This window comes from Zonotrichia albicollis, chromosome 4, assembly GCF_047830755.1.
Source record: "Zonotrichia albicollis isolate bZonAlb1 chromosome 4, bZonAlb1.hap1, whole genome shotgun sequence".
Taxonomy (NCBI): domain Eukaryota; kingdom Metazoa; phylum Chordata; class Aves; order Passeriformes; family Passerellidae; genus Zonotrichia; species Zonotrichia albicollis.
This window is the reverse complement of record NC_133822.1, coordinates 35,488,743-35,503,670: the sequence shown is the minus strand read 5'-3', so window position 1 is coordinate 35,503,670 and position 14,928 is coordinate 35,488,743. Positions and strand designations below refer to the sequence as shown.

At 46.7% G+C, this 14,928-nt stretch overlaps 2 protein-coding genes across 2 annotated transcripts in view; one reads left to right on the top strand and one right to left on the bottom strand.

Annotated features, from left to right (window-relative positions):
- The first annotated feature begins 4,379 nt into the window (after positions 1-4,379).
- POLR3H (RNA polymerase III subunit H) lies at positions 4,380-12,404 on the top strand. The gene is made up of 6 exons (XM_005488678.4): positions 4,380-4,771; positions 5,996-6,092; positions 7,676-7,762; positions 8,744-8,807; positions 9,435-9,642; positions 10,128-12,404. The coding sequence occupies exons 1-6, from the start codon at positions 4,661-4,663 to the stop codon at positions 10,179-10,181; spliced, it is 621 nt and encodes a 206-aa protein (XP_005488735.1). The 5' UTR covers positions 4,380-4,660; the 3' UTR covers positions 10,182-12,404.
- ACO2 (aconitase 2) overlaps positions 12,109-14,928 on the bottom strand; it is a 22,125-nt gene continuing 19,305 nt past the window's right edge. Inside the window, exons 15-18 of the mRNA XM_005488677.4 lie at positions 14,410-14,601; positions 13,443-13,575; positions 13,011-13,132; positions 12,109-12,607 (exon numbers count right to left, since the gene is read on the bottom strand). Coding sequence (XP_005488734.1) covers positions 12,470-12,607; positions 13,011-13,132; positions 13,443-13,575; positions 14,410-14,601 — 585 coding nt within the window. The 3' untranslated portion in view covers positions 12,109-12,469. The remainder of the gene's footprint in view (positions 12,608-13,010; positions 13,133-13,442; positions 13,576-14,409; positions 14,602-14,928) is intronic.

Genomic DNA, 14,928 nt, shown 5'->3' with positions numbered 1-14,928 from the left:
AGACCCATTCCACAAACACCCTCAGGGCTGCAGGGTGGCACACAAGTTGTGTGGGAACCACAAGGCATGGCACAGAGTCAGGAGTGAGGGTTACAACTGCTCCACCTGGTTGTATCCATCCATCCATGCATGCATCCATCCATCCATCCATCCATGCATCCATCCATCCCGGTATGGGGTGTTGATATGGGGCTGTCCCAAGGGCTTTGACAGAGGGATGAGATCACAAGGCACTTGTCTCTCTCCTGTCAATGAATTATAATGCAGAAAAAAGCTCCTCAGGCAGAAGAGAACAGTCCATGGCAAGGGCACCAAAAAGCACTGAAACTCCAAATGCCAGTGGGTTCTACCACTGTCCATCACACACTGTGGCTTTTCAAGGAGTATTCCAGGGCAGAACATGAGCTCCATTCATGCCCTACAGACACCACAAGTCTTATCTCTCCAGTCTACTCTTCAGAACTTTGCAAAAGAAGGGGAGGAGGCCCCAGCCAGCTCTCAGTCTTCATTCTGAGTTTACCCTGAGATGGCTTCTCCTTTCTTGGGGGACAGATTTGGCTCTCCCACATAAAGGCTCTTGATGGAAAATGCACAGGAACTTGAAGTATGTTTGGCTGGAAGGTGACTCTGGGCATGTGCTGCAGCGGAGGAGGCAGAGAGTCTAAAGCAGGCGTGCTTTAAAAATGATAAAAGGAGAAGAGGGGAAGCTTTGATCAAACAGAGAGTGGGAGTGGGGGTGCCAGAGATGCCTGCAGAGATAGAAGCACAGGCAGGAGCAGGGAGGACTTTTTATGTGAGAAGATACATAATTCCTTTGGAGTCAATCAAAGGAGGGCCAGAACTGTTGAGATGCAAATTACCACTCACCTCCCCTAGCATTCCTGAGCCAGTTTTCTCCAAGAGCCATGGGCATGTGGGGACATAGGAAATCTTAAACCAAGTAATTTGGGGGCCCCTTTCATTTTCCTCAAAGGTTCCAATCCTTGAGGTAACTTCAGATATTATTTTACAGTTTTCCTGTACAATCAAGAGAATGATAAATGTCTGGTATTTTCTCTGAGGGATGGAAAAACTCCTGCAACCCTTGGATTCCAGCAGCTAAAGCTTAAAAAAAACCCAACCCAGCAACTGAGAATCATGCTCTGAAATACTGGAAAAGCCCCAGTACTGCTGAGAGAGACTCTAGAGACTTTATGGCTATGTGTAAAAAAGTATGTGCAGGCACTGTGGATTTCTGGGTATTCACCATGCCAGTGTTACTGGGAGGAGACAATTCAGCAAAACCAAGATGTTCACATCACCTCCAACAGCAAGACACTTCAGCAGCAGCAATAAATATAGTGCAACTCTGAGCACTACCATTAGCTGAGGCAAAACCCATATTCTACAGAGCATAATTTGGCTTTTGTTTATATTTTTACATTGAAGACAGCACTTATGAAATATGGAGTTCCTCCGGGGAGAAAACCTAGGTGGGAACAGAGCAACATCAGTCAGGCATAGACAGCCCAGGCAGGCACCACTTGGGACTGGGAAAGGGCTACCTGAAGAAAGTGAGACTGGAAACAATTTCCCGCAGCCTGGGATGTTACTGGTGGAGGCTGAAACACTGATAGTCAGACTCAGCTCTGGGGTGACTGCAGCCTGGTACCAGAGGCAGTGAAGCTCATCCAACACTGCCCTCACCAGCTTTCTCTGCACACATTTCAATTCAGTTTCCCCAGTTTGAAATCGAAGTACTTGCAAGTTTCAGTACTTCAATCGAAGTACTTGCAAGAAATACACAGCTGCAGAGAAGAGGAATCCTATTGTCCTTACAGAGGAGTGGCCCACAGCATTCAATCCTTGCTGGCAATCACAGAGCTGATACAGGAGACATTCTGCACATCTTGCTTGGTCTGCACTCTAAGCACACGAAAGACCTCACTCATAGGACCCAAGTCAGTATGAAGCAAGGCCCTGCAGATCTCACACAGCTGTTTTTGGGGGCTGTGGATAAGCCTGAAGGAAGATGTGTCTGCTTTGTACTGGGCACCCAAAAGCCCCCGATGTGGCACGGTTATTGGAAGTGTGGAAAATGTTAGCTCAAGAATGGGCCAGAAATGGAAGTATGATATGACTCTGTCCAAATTCACTTCTCTCCGTCTCCCATGTTCTCCCAGGTATTTGTCTACTATTCCCTGAGCACATGCCCCTATTTAACCCTACAGTTCTTATATACAAGCACCCAGAGTGATCACCTTGCCAAAACCACCAGTGCCTAAGTTCTCTTTCCTTGTGTGATACCAAAGCTATTTCTTCCCCTGCTGCCAGAACAGGGTTGAGAACAATTCACTCTGCTGAAGCAGCTACAGACACCTGCAAAAGCTGCACTAGATAAAGGTCAAACTTTGCATTGCCAGACCTGCATGAGGCCAGGACAGAGCAGCGAGGGATATGGCATGTGTGCCAGCAAAGCTGTGCTGTGCCGAGATTAGCGCAGCTCTGAGTGGAGTGCAGGAGAAAGGAGCCTTTGTAAGGCTCCCTGAAGTAGGACAAGAGCAGCAAGAAACTCTGGGGATTTGGGTTGAGGTGTTCTGATAGAGTGGTGTCTGCTGTGCTGGCAGCAGAGCTCCTTGCTGAGACAGTAGATGCTGCTCCAAGGAAAATGCTGCTGCTCTTCCCAGGTGACGGGGAAAATCTTGTTTCTGGGCCCCTATTTAATACTAACATGCCAAACATGGGCAGACCAGCCACGTGGATTTAAAAAAAACAACAACAACCCCACAACCTAATAGACCCTGATGAAACAGAGTAATTGCAAAGAAATCAACACCTCCTTGTCCAAGACAGGTACCTTCTTAATGAGGTCTAGCCAGGGTATTTCCAACCTTGTTTCCCCCTCCCTTTCCCAGACAGTTCAACATTTAATAATTTCTTACCTAAACTGCTCGTTACTGTCCCACCACACGCTGCTGGGGAGCGTGGGGGATGACACACTTAGCCTTAGCATCAAAGCCATGATGCTGACAGTGCAGTTTTCACTGTCAGCCAGGGATGTTTGGTTTTCCTGGCAGATCTTTTTTTAAGCACACTTCAAACAACCTCCTTTCATTTCCCTGACAAACCTCAGACGTTAGCACACCCCCTTGTTTTTATGCCATCCCTCATGCTGCTTCTCCCTCACACTGATTCCCTCACCGCAGAACGCACCGAGGCCTCAAAAATTATCGAAGGGGGGTTGGTTTCTTTTTTTGGCAATTAACACTCAAATTATTCCAGCTCTGTATGGTGGCAGTTTGTCCCTAAAAAGAACCTTGACCTAAGCACTGGGCAGACACAGCTGTGAGGGACTTCCAGGTGCAAAGAGGATTATAAACCCACTCAGGTTTGCTGGAGATGTGGGCAAACAGCTGAAGAATTGGCATAGACTTTGATCTTTGGGCTCCTGAGTGCAAGAGAGAAAAGGAGCTCCTGCAGCAGGTCCAGCAAAGGGCAAAGAGGATAATCGGGGGACTGGAGCTCCTCTCTTATGGGGAAGGGCTGAGGGAGTGGGGCCTGTTCGGGCTCGGGAAGACTAAGAGGAGACCTCATCAATGTGTATCAGTACAGGAAGGGTGCCGGGAGGCTGGAGCCAGGCTCTTCCCGGTGGTGCCAAGCAATAGGACAACAGGCAATGGGGCAGAAACTGGTGCACAGGAAGCTCCACCTGACCATGAAGAAGAACTTTGAGAACTTTGTTACTGTGCAGGTGCCCGGCCCCTGGAACAGATTGGAGCAGATTGCCCAGAGAGGCTGTGGAGTCTCCTCAGGAATCCTCTGGATGCAATTCCTGTGCCATGTGCTTTGGGATGACCACCGTACAAAAATGGCTGGGAAACAAACTTTCTAACACAATCTGAAGCGTTAGAAAGCAGGCATTCTTTATCTACGTAGGGCACATAAAACACTATCTCTGAAAATTCCTATTCTCTATGTTATTTATCAACCCTGTTTGAGCAGGGAGGTTGGACCAAATACTCCACTGTGGTCCCTTCCTATTCGACCTGTTCCGTGCTTCTGTGATCTTTGCTGGCCTATCTGGATTGAAGTTTAGGAAAACGGTAAATTACATCGCAATAATCGCAGCTGGGAATTGTTCCAGCTGTAGCACGGGAGAAAGTGCCCGGAGGCGGAAGGGAAGACGGGAACTACACAGCATCCCTGCAAAGGACGGCCGGGTGCTGAGCCCCTTTCCAGATTTATCTTGGCCAAAACCGGCCTCCCGGGCCTCCCCGGGTCCTGCCCCACTCCGGGGTCAGCGGGGGCCGAGCCCGGCCCGGCCCCGCCCCGCCTGAGGACGGACAAAATGGCGGCGGCGGCGGGGGCCCCGCCCCGTGTCAATCAGGGCGCGCGACCCGCCCGCCGAGCGCGATTGGCTGCGGCGGCGCCGGAAGTGGCGCGAGGCCGGGGCGCGCGGCGCGGTTCTGTGTGCAGTGGGTGGGTGAGTGGGTCGGTGAGTGAGTGAGTGAGTGAGGGGCGCTCCCGGCTCCCCCCCGGCACCCCCGGGCCCGTTTCCCTCGGGACAGCCGGGACACCGCCCCGCCGGGCTCCGAGCCACACGTCTGGCTGCCCTCCCGGCCCGCTGCTCTCAGCCCTCCCGTTCCCGAGGCTGCTTGCGACTCCTCGCCCCCCCGGCACCATGTTTGTCCTGGTGGAGATGACTGACACTGTGAGAATTCCTCCCTGGCAGTTTGAAAGGAAACTGAACGAGTCCATTGCTGAGGAGCTAAACAAGAAATTGGCCAATAAGGTAAAGTGTGGGCCACGTTTAGGTTGATGCAGGCATCACAACGTTCCCGAGCGTTCCTTCCTTGTGTTTGTGCCTGCTGAGGTGTCACAGGGGTTTAGATGTGAAGGCCATCCCCTGCGACTGTAAACAAAGAGACAGCCACGTATCATCTCAAATGGGACATTTTTCTAATGGCTGATGTTGTAATGGGAAGATACTGAGACACCAGATGGGGCAGAGGAGCATGGGAGAGAAGTGAGAGCAGCTGCTGGTTTGTGTTAAAAGGAGCAATCCAAAATGCAACCTGAAAAACAAATGCGTACTAATCAATCCAGTTGGGAATTTAAAGAAAAAAAAATTTAGAGGTTTTAAAGAAAAACCTCTATAAACACAAGTAGAACAGTAATACTGGAAGAGAAGTGAAGCTGTTAATAGCTGATTTGTTCTGTGCTTAGTAATTGAAATACATGGTGGCAGTAAGAAGTTGGTCTTTGGTGCAGGATATAAAAAGTGTTTTCTGGTGGACCTGGAGGTCAGGGTTTCCCTGTGCAGCCCCAGGACTGTGATTAGTGTATGGCTTTCAGTATGGGGCAGGTGCAAAACTCAAAATGCAGCTGTAAACGTGAAGGGAGCTCAAAACAGCAAGCTGAAGGGGTCGAGGGTTGTGAATAGCAGATTATACAGGCAGGTTATGGAAAGCAGAAGGCTTCCTTCTTCCACTGATGACTGGTAGATGCCTGAAATTTTGTAAGCTGTGAAGCTGTCTCAGAAGTAGCAGTGAAACCAAGAGTTTGACTCGTGTCTCCCCAGAGCTAATATAATATAATACAATACAATATAATATAATGGCAAGCCTAGAGGCTTCTGAGAGTGTAACTAGCAAAAAACATGTTTAGCATTTGGACCAGCTGTGGGGCTGGTGAATGATGGGGAGCTGTTTACTATCTTGGCAGCTCAAGCTCTCTCACCACTGACAATTTCCCAAGGGTTTCTCTTTGTAGCAGTGTTCTTTCCAGTTCTTTCCAGTGCCATGAAAATGTGCTCCCACAACATTTGGATTGGGGTTCCCCTATGCTGCTGGTGGTGTTGGAGGCAGTGTTCCAAAACAGACTCCCTCCCATTTTGCCACCCCTCTGTTGCTGCCTTTTGAAAAGGTATGCACAATGTATGAACTCCATAGTTTGCTTGATTTTACCTCGTGGGTTGTTTGATTTACTGCTCTTGAATTTATTTTCCTTTTGTCAGGTGGTGTACAATGTTGGGCTCTGCATCTGTCTGTATGATATCACAAAGCTGGAAGATTCATACATATTTCCTGGGGATGGTGCTTCACATACCAAGGGTAAGTGCTTTTCCTCAGTTACATTGTGTTGCAGAAGGTTAATTAATGATCTGGAAATGTAAGCTGAGATCAATTGTTGGGGACAGTAACAACCTTAAGTTCACAGCTTTAACTGTGTTCCTGTTAGGAGGGCAAGAAGAACATGGTGAAAGTCTCTTAATGTCTTTGGGTACAAACAGAGCTTTAAATGGCCAATCCTTCTTGGCTTCTGCAGCAGCCCATCTCTGTTCTATTGTTAAACCATAGATATGGAGTAAGGAAATGGTTAATTTAGTTGAAAATTATTGAAAGACTGCCCATAGAAAATAAGTTGTAATAATTGGTCTGCATTTCTCTGATATTTTTTCTTTTTGAAGCTTTTTTTCCCTAGCTAGGATATGAAACCTGTTTCTACATATAGCATTTGCACAGCATTTAATGCTCTTATACTAGCTGGAAGTTTTATGGCACTTTTGTTGAAACTTAGACAGATCTGGTTCATCATACATTTCTAGTGATTTTTTTAATAAGAAATGACTAATTTCTCTACTTTGACTCTTGGCAAATCTGAGTAAACACTGGAAGTAAGTGCATAGAAGCAAATTTCTTTTTTTTTAAGTTAAAATAAAGGTTTAAACTGGTAAGAGATGCATTTTCTAGTTTCAGTTTACAATCCTAGGTTGAGCACATGAAATATCTCCTGTTAGAAGGGAACTGCACTGGCTTTGTGTGCCTTCCCTTGTCTAAATTTTCACTCCAGTGGAACTCATTTCCTGCAAATAAAAGCTTCTCTAATACTGAAGGAGGATCTCAGGCTTTCCTGCTTGCTTTAATCTCCATCCAGCTCCTCAACTTAGAATTACTCCTTGAACTGAAAGAAGAGAACTTTTCTCTCTGAGCTCGGGAAAAAAAGTCTGCTTTCAGAATCTGGGGTAGTACTTTGATAAATCCTGCTGTGTCTGGTGATAACTCTTTCTATAATGCACTGCCTAGGTTTATGTAAAAGAGGAGCATGAGGAGGTACAGCTGCAATGATGTTCAGTTTGTCAGAAGCACCCTTTGGCTGATTGTCTTGGTGTAGCATTCTTGTAATAACAAATGCTATGTTCTTAGTTAGAAACATTTTATCTAGCTTGGAGGAAAAGTCCAGTTATGTTAGAGAACCTTGTTTAATCTGATAATACTTGATTTAAAAGATTTCATTTAATGAAAATACAGCATTGCAGACAAAGATAAAAGGCAGAAGTATTACAAGAAAGTATAAGTTCAGCTGATACTCTTGACCATGAGCATTGTGCTTCCATCATAACTTAATCAGAGGGCATGCTCCATGTTTATCACTTTCTTTCTGTGAACTTCTTGCAAAACTGGGGAGCTGGGAACAGGACACTGCTGATCAGCTGCTGCCAGAATTTGTACCAACCAGTTAGGAATCAGAACTCCTATTCCCATTTTTCTATCTGATCAGTGAAGAAGTTGTAAAAGAAACGGGGTGTTTTAGAGGGCATATAGGATGTGGGATTTTGTTTTAATGGCTGCCACCCTGTGGGAGGACTGTAGTTTACTAACATGGACATGACATTAATGATGTGTTTTCTTTTAAGTGCATTTCCGCTACGTGGTCTTCCACCCCTTCCTGGATGAGATTCTGATTGGACAGATTAAAAGCTGCAGTCAGGATGGCGTCCACGGTAAACTGCAACTTCTGACATCGGGGACACGTGAGCTGCAGAGTCCTTGGGGCTGTAGAGACACTGATTTTGGCTGGAGTAATGCTCTCTGTGGGCTGGTTAATGGCTGTTACTGGCCTCTAGTGCTGCTCTGGTCTGAGGGTGATGGGTGGTTTGAGCCTGGCAGCTTCTCCTGACCTTGATGGTTTTGTCCACACTCCCTTTTCCTTTTGCCCAAGAATAACAGGCAAACCCGTCTGGAGCATGGACTGGATTTTTTTCCTTGCTTCAGTTAACAGAATTTGTTTTTTTCAAAGTGGAACTATTGGCTTGTGTGGGTCTGATGTATTTTTCTTATAGTGCTGTGCAAATTTGTGTTCATTTCCTGTACCTGAAAACGTGTCAGGGAAATGTCTTTGTGAGCACACAGTGCTGCCAGAGTCATGGAATATATAATTGATGAGTTGCTTTCCTTTCCTCTCAGAGCCTTCCATACAAGGGAGCTCTGCTGCTCAGTTGTTAAATTAGGACAATAAGGTTACCTTGGCTGCTTTTGTTGCTGAATTTGGGCATGGTCCATTCCCTGATAAAATTCAACATAATGAAATCTTAACGGGGATGTGGGGCCTGTTCTAACTTTATATCAGTCTTTATTTAACATACTACATCTGTGATTTCTAAGCTCTTTTTTGTCACAGACCTCTATAGCATCTGACTCATTTCTTGGAACGGTTTCATTTCCATTCCTGCTCCAAACAACCTTTTCCTTTCCCAGCGGGCACGAAGACTGTGCCCTCTGTTGCTGTATGTACTTTCAGCTGGGTGGTTGCTTTGCTGCCAACTGAAATTGAGTGTTGTGGCTCAGAGAATAATTCCTGCATAATCTCACTGTCCTTCCTGAGAGAGGAAGGAAAATCAGCCTAGAAAGGCATTTTAGGAATCGCTGTGGAACATCATTTGCAAAGAATTGTTTCAGTCCTAACCAAATTATTTTCTCCGCAGTTTCTCTTGGATTCTTTGATGATATTGTCATCCCACCAGAATCCCTGCAGCAGCCAGCTAAGTTGTATCCTTTGATCACCTTTGATAACTTCACTACTTCATTCCAAAAGATTGTGCAGTGCTGGCCCAACAGGCATTCACCACTGCAACAATGAAGATGCTCAGCAGCAGGAGCTAAGCCCTTCTGTCGGGCAAGGCCCACAGACTGTTATCACAGCCAGACAGGCCCTCACGCTCATTAGGTTTTGCAGGATCATTGTCCCTGCTGATGGAAATGAATGGCAGTGTCCCCTCCCCAGTTGTAATCCCTGCCTCCAGTCTTGGCTGCTGCTGAAGATAGAGTGCAGGTTTTCCCACATCTGTAATGTCTACATACGTGTGTGTCTGATGTACTCCAGTGTGGTAGGCGAGGTTGTCTTGGGTCTGAGGAGTTCTGCTTGTCTGGGGGCTTTTTCTGCTGCTGGGTATATTTGGGGAATGTGTAGACAAGCAGCATACAGCTTGATGCAGGAAAATCACAAAGATGGGGGTCCTGGGCTGTGCAGACAATGACCTGGGACGGCACATTGTGGTTTGGGAAATAACTGTGAAAAGGCTTTGAATTGAGCCTGTTCTCAGAACTGAATTGAGCCTATTCTCAGAAAGTGATCTGTCAAGCAGAATGCTGCTTCCCTCCTTAATCCTTGGCCAGTGATGAAGCAGAGCAGGTGTGGGTGTGGGAATATGAGACAGAAGAAGGGGCCCATGACCTTTACATGGACATTGGGGAAGAGATCCGCTTCAGAGTCGTGGATGAGACGTTTGTTGACACGTCACCGACTGGTCCAAGCTCTGCAGAGGCTTCCACTTCAAATGCAGCAGAAGAAGTCCAGAAGAAAGAGGCACCCTACACTCTTGTGGTAACTATGTGCATTAGTTCCTACGGTTTTGTGAGTGTTGTGGCTTATTCAGTGTCTAAAATAGCTCCCCTTTCCCAAGGAACTGATTGCTTTAAGCTGACCATGAAGCAGAGTCACCAAATGAAAGGAGTGGAAAAGGGGGAAAATGAGGTTGTTCTTGTGGTTGCTCTGTTTTCTGAGTGTTTTCACTGGAACACTTTGTGATTGTTGATGGTTCTCCCTGGGAGGCTGATTTAAAGCAAAAAGTGTGTGCATGAAGAGCACAGAGCTGGGAGCAGCACATCAAGGTCTGTGTGGCAACCGAACAGTCTTTCCTTGCAGTGTTCTGGCATAAAAGCTGAGTACAGTGCATGAGGAAGGTGGATCTGAACTGGTGGCAGCTGTGTTCTGTAACCTAGACAGGAAGGATGATGTGTTTTTAGGCATTTTCCTCTGTTCTCTATGCACTTTACAATTGCATGCTCTGCTCTCTTCTCTATGAACAGGGATCAATCAGCGAGCCAGGCCTGGGCCTCCTGTCGTGGTGGACAAACAGTTAGCTGCCAGCAGAGGCTGCTCCACAGAAAGTCTTTCCGGTGGATGTTTGGGGGATAATGGGACCCTGCTGGTGCTCACTGCTCCTCTGAAGCTGAATAAGAAATTAGATCTGCTATTCTGGTTTCCCTTCAGCTTCCAAGCTGCCAGAGAGAGACAGTTACTTTCAAGAAACGTCTTCACTGATGTGCAGAAGTGAATTTACAGGCACAAACAGCCTTGAGCACAGCAGCTACAAACTCAGCTGGAGCTTTGGTCTCCTGCCCCAGAGGGAAAATTGTTTTGCTTGCCTGAATCAAGGAAAGAGTTGACTTTAGTGAGTAAAGGCAGAAGAGAATACCTATTGAGAAGTATCACTCCTTAGGCTGAGAGATGGATCTCAGAGGAGTAGAAACCTGCCCTTCTCTTGACAGGAACTGAAGAAGAGACAGCAAAAGGCTTGAGTTGGTAGAGGTGTGGTACTCTGGAGACCTGGAAAGTGCTGTTGCTGAGAGAGCAGGGGAGGTGATGTTCTGCTAAGCATGGACCAAAGACCAAGAAGGAACAGGAATGAGAGTTTACCCAAAAGTAACTCAGGCTTAGTGAAGATGACCACTGTGGAAAACTACAGGCTGCTTATTGTGCTGAAGGGAATGACTTCTTTGGGTGGGCTGTATTTATGCAGAATGAGCTAAACTTTGCAGGAGCTTGACTGAAAATATGAAATTATTGACTGAAATGGACCAAGGCTGCTTTGAGCAAGCTAAATCCTTGTTTGTGGGGGTTTTAATACTGTAAGTGGAATAAATAGTAAAAACCACACAGCCTGCCTTCCTGTACAATTTGTGGGGAAACTATTAGCTTCCTGCCTAGCAGGAAGAAAACACTTGCCTCCTGCAGTTTAGCTACTTGGATTTCAAGGCAGACAGAGTTGAGACCAACGCTTTGCTCTGTGCTAACAGCCAATGACAAACAATTGCCATCACCCTGCCTGACAGCAGTACAAGGAAAGGAGGGAACAAAACAGTGAGTAAAATCTATGCAGGGCCCATTGCCAAGAGAGTGATGTTGCACATAATTACAAAGCCAGCCACGTTTGGCAGGAAGGAGCTGTAATTCCCTGGGATAGTGGGTCTGCTTAACCTCCAACTGTGAAAACAAAGCCTGAGTCATCAGCGCCCTCCCTGCAGTATCGTTAGAACCCCTTAATTCTCAACTGTTATTCCTGGTGCAATGCCCTAATTAAAAGGGAGCCTAGAATTCTTTAGGTTCACATAGTAACTGAAGTCCATCTGTGCACACAATAAGCTTACTGAATGCCACCTACAGAGCAGCAGTGCTCACACATGCATCCATCTAGCTGTGATGGAAATAACTGTTTGCAGAAACCCCCCAGCTGTTTGTATAGGTGGAAATTTGGGTGAAACAAGTGAGAAACTTCCACACAGGCTGTTCTGGGTAGTGCCAGGGCAAGGGGAAGAAGTCCAGCTACTCCAGGTAGTGGTTTTGATCAGCTCCTTTTGGACAGGGTCAGGGCTCCTAGGAGTAAGCGAAGTGGTAGTGATGTGGTTTTGCGTGCTGTTCTCATGAGAGACTCCTCAACATCCATCTCCTGCTGTAAGTTGTGCTTCAGAAACCCAAGTGTGCAGTGCTGGGAAATCAGATACAGCAGGTGTTCTTTGCAAGTTTGTCATCGCTGCAATGGTGGCAGTGTTGCCCTAGACAGGAATGTAGGGGGGAGGGTGGTCATAATCACAAGGGTAGCCTGCAGTAGGTTAATGTCAAGAGCTGAACAGTCCAAGACAGCTGTGAGGGCTCTTTTTTTTACTATACTGGCTTACCGTTCAATTTGGTTTTTTTCTCCATATAGCAGTGATTTAGAAGTTCTTTCCCACCCTCCCAAAAACAATGAGGGGGATTAGGATGGTGAATACAATAACACATGACAGAAGAGATGGTCACATTCTTTATTTTCATTTTAAGTCTTTAGCCATCAGTAAAGTGAATGGGCAGAAAACAACCAACTGAGCAGACAAACCCACCTTTGCTGGTTATTTCCAAATATAAATAACTGTGTGAGAACTGAAATTGAGCCAAAATAGAAAAAGGAAGCCAGGGAATTTAAAAGACAAAAGTAAGCCTAGCTGCACTCCCTTTTCATAGTGTCAGTGAAGAGGAAGTACCATAACAAAAAGGAAGCTATGGTTACATTTGATCAGACATTTATTCCAACAGTAGGCATGGAATTGCACTTTCATGAAAATGCCAAAGCTGAATCGAGTCCAGTGCACTGGGGCATTGTGCGCACTTAGCTTCATTTCTGCTGCAGCTCCTTCATTCTGTTCAGGGCACTGCCAGCCTGAAACCACTCGATCTGCGACTCATTGAAGGTGTGGTTCAGCATGATTGTTTCTTGGCTCCCATTGGGATGCTTGATGATGCATTTCAGAGGCTAAAGGAAGAAGACAGTTTTATTTTCCCTTCTCTTTCAAGGGAGAAGGTTATCTGAAGCTTCTCACAGGAAAATTTCTACATGGTTTTAAAGGGCTGAAAAGGGAGAATTCCAGCTCAGGGTGGATCTTAAAATAAAAGGTTGCAGTTCCTTCTAGGGAACACTCGTGCTTAAGTCAACAGGTCCAGGAATTCAGAGTACTGTACAAAGGTTTCTCTTAACTGTTTAGAACACCACTGGTTCTGACCCGCCCTGTGTGTCCCAGCCACTGTGTCTCACCAGGCTGGCAGGCTGCACTGCTCATCAGTGCCAGTGCTGCCTCACGAGCACACAGCTCACCACTGATCCCCATCAGTGGCATGTCCCTGCCCCCAAGTGCATGACAAGACACCCAGACAGTTACCTTTCCAGGTGCAAAGTCTTTCAACCCCACAATGCTCAGCTTATCCACAGGATGAATCTTGTTATAGTCTGCTGGATCAGCAAAAGTGAGAGGCAGTAGACCTTGCTTCTTCAGATTGGTTTCTGTGGAGAACAAACCACCAACCACACTTGTAACATCCCATTCCAGGGAAGCATGATTACCTTCTGCCTGCTCACACTACTATTCCAACAACGATTAGATTACTATCTCTGTAGCAAAATCAGCATATCCCTTGTTTGTGGCATGTCCAACCAGGTATGTAACAGGAGTCCTGACAGGAGGGACCTTGCCATCTGTCAGCAGGGAGGGTTCATGCCTGGAGGTGTTGAGCCCTGGGCAAGGTATAAACACCACTTCCACTCAAACTGAACACTTCCTGTTTACAAACACCATAGGGGAAGCCTGACTCACCGTGGATCCTGGCAAAGCTCTTGGTGATGATGACCCTTCCTCCCAAGTGACGTGGCTCCAATGCTGCATGCTCCCGGCTTGATCCCTCACCATAGTTTTCATCCCCAACAACTGCCCATTTGATACCCATTTTCTGTGACAAAAGACACAGATTTACATTTGTGCAGCCACTCGAGTGAGGAATTAGCAATAAATACCCACCCACACATCTAATTTCAGCACTTCACTGACATTGCTATGCTAGGACACCTTCTCCCAGAAGACTCCCTTGGGTTCTGAGACAGGAGAGAGAAATAAAGGAGTTTAGTGCTTCACGGTAGTTATGCACTGCCATCCTTGCTGACAAGGGCTGAGGAGGATTGCTCTTGGGATCCAGAGCAAATATTTTCCTTCCTTTTCCTTTCACCTCTCCTTCCATCATGCTATGCCAGACCAGTGTTGGCACAAGCCATGACCTCTGCTCTGCTTCTGGAAGGGAGATGGAAATTTTTAACTTCTCTCTACTGAAAGAGCCAATCAAAACAACTGCCAAGTTGTCCAGAGGGTAAAAGGACATTTCTTGAGATTTGAAGCCTAGTGTTAAAGAATAAATGGGATAAAACTATAATTTATTTAAACATTAGACTGGGTCAGAGGTGAAGCATTCAGGAGGCAAGATTTAGTTAGTCTGATGACACCCATGCCTTGTAAGGTGTGCAAAGCCTAAAGGTGTTCTTCCTCTTTCGTATATGATCCCTGGTCCCCTCTGAGTCATGAGATCTTCCTCCCTCTTGCCCATAGCAGGTAGGGACAGAATCTCCTACAGGAACTGCAATCATTAGAGAAAGCACCAAGAAAATGCCTCAATGCTGAATGAATTCGCAGCTGCTGTTACTTGAGAGCAGGAGGGTGAGATCCTTCTATTTGGCACAGACTGCCCAAAGTGTAAACATCCCCTTAAAATAGACGTGTCAGGGGAAGGTCTCACCTTGTAGTACCGGGCTGTGTCTGGGACTGGGCCAAACTCCTGGGTTAACGCGTTGCGCACAGAGTTGGCTTTGCCGTTCTCGATGTTGATGGCGCCAATGAGCAGGTTGTTGGAGATGTTGTCCAGATGGCCACGGAATTTGAGCCACGGTCCGGCCGCAGAAATGTGATCAGTGGTGCATTTCCCTTTGACCTAAAGCGTAGCAGAAGAGAAGAATGTCTCAGGATGGACTAATGTACTTGACCCTTCCTCAACTCTTGTAACTGTGAAGCATTAACTGGGAGGAGTGGTAGATACTCCAGAGGGCTCTGCAGCCCTTCAGAAAGACCTCAACAAGTTAGAGAGGTGGGCAGAGAACTGTCTGAAGGTCAGCAAGGGCCAGTTCAGGGTCCTGCACCCGAGAAAGAGTAATTCCATGCATGAGCTGCTGGAAAGCAGCTCTGCAGAGAAAGATCTGGGAGTCCTGGTGGACAACAAGCAGTCCATGAGCCAGCAGTGTGCCCATGTGGCCAAGAAAGC

Excerpts from the sequence above, each read along its gene's own strand:
- POLR3H (XM_005488678.4), top strand. The coding sequence starts at position 4,661 with ATGTTTGTCCTGGTGGAGATGACTGACACTGTGAGAATTCCTCCCTGG. Across the intron at positions 6,093-7,675 it reads TGGTGCTTCACATACCAAGG|TGCATTTCCGCTACGTGGTC; the intron begins GTAAGTGCTTTT and ends TTTTCTTTTAAG. Across the intron at positions 8,808-9,434 it reads CTGCAGCAGCCAGCTAAGTT|TGATGAAGCAGAGCAGGTGT; the intron begins GTATCCTTTGAT and ends ATCCTTGGCCAG.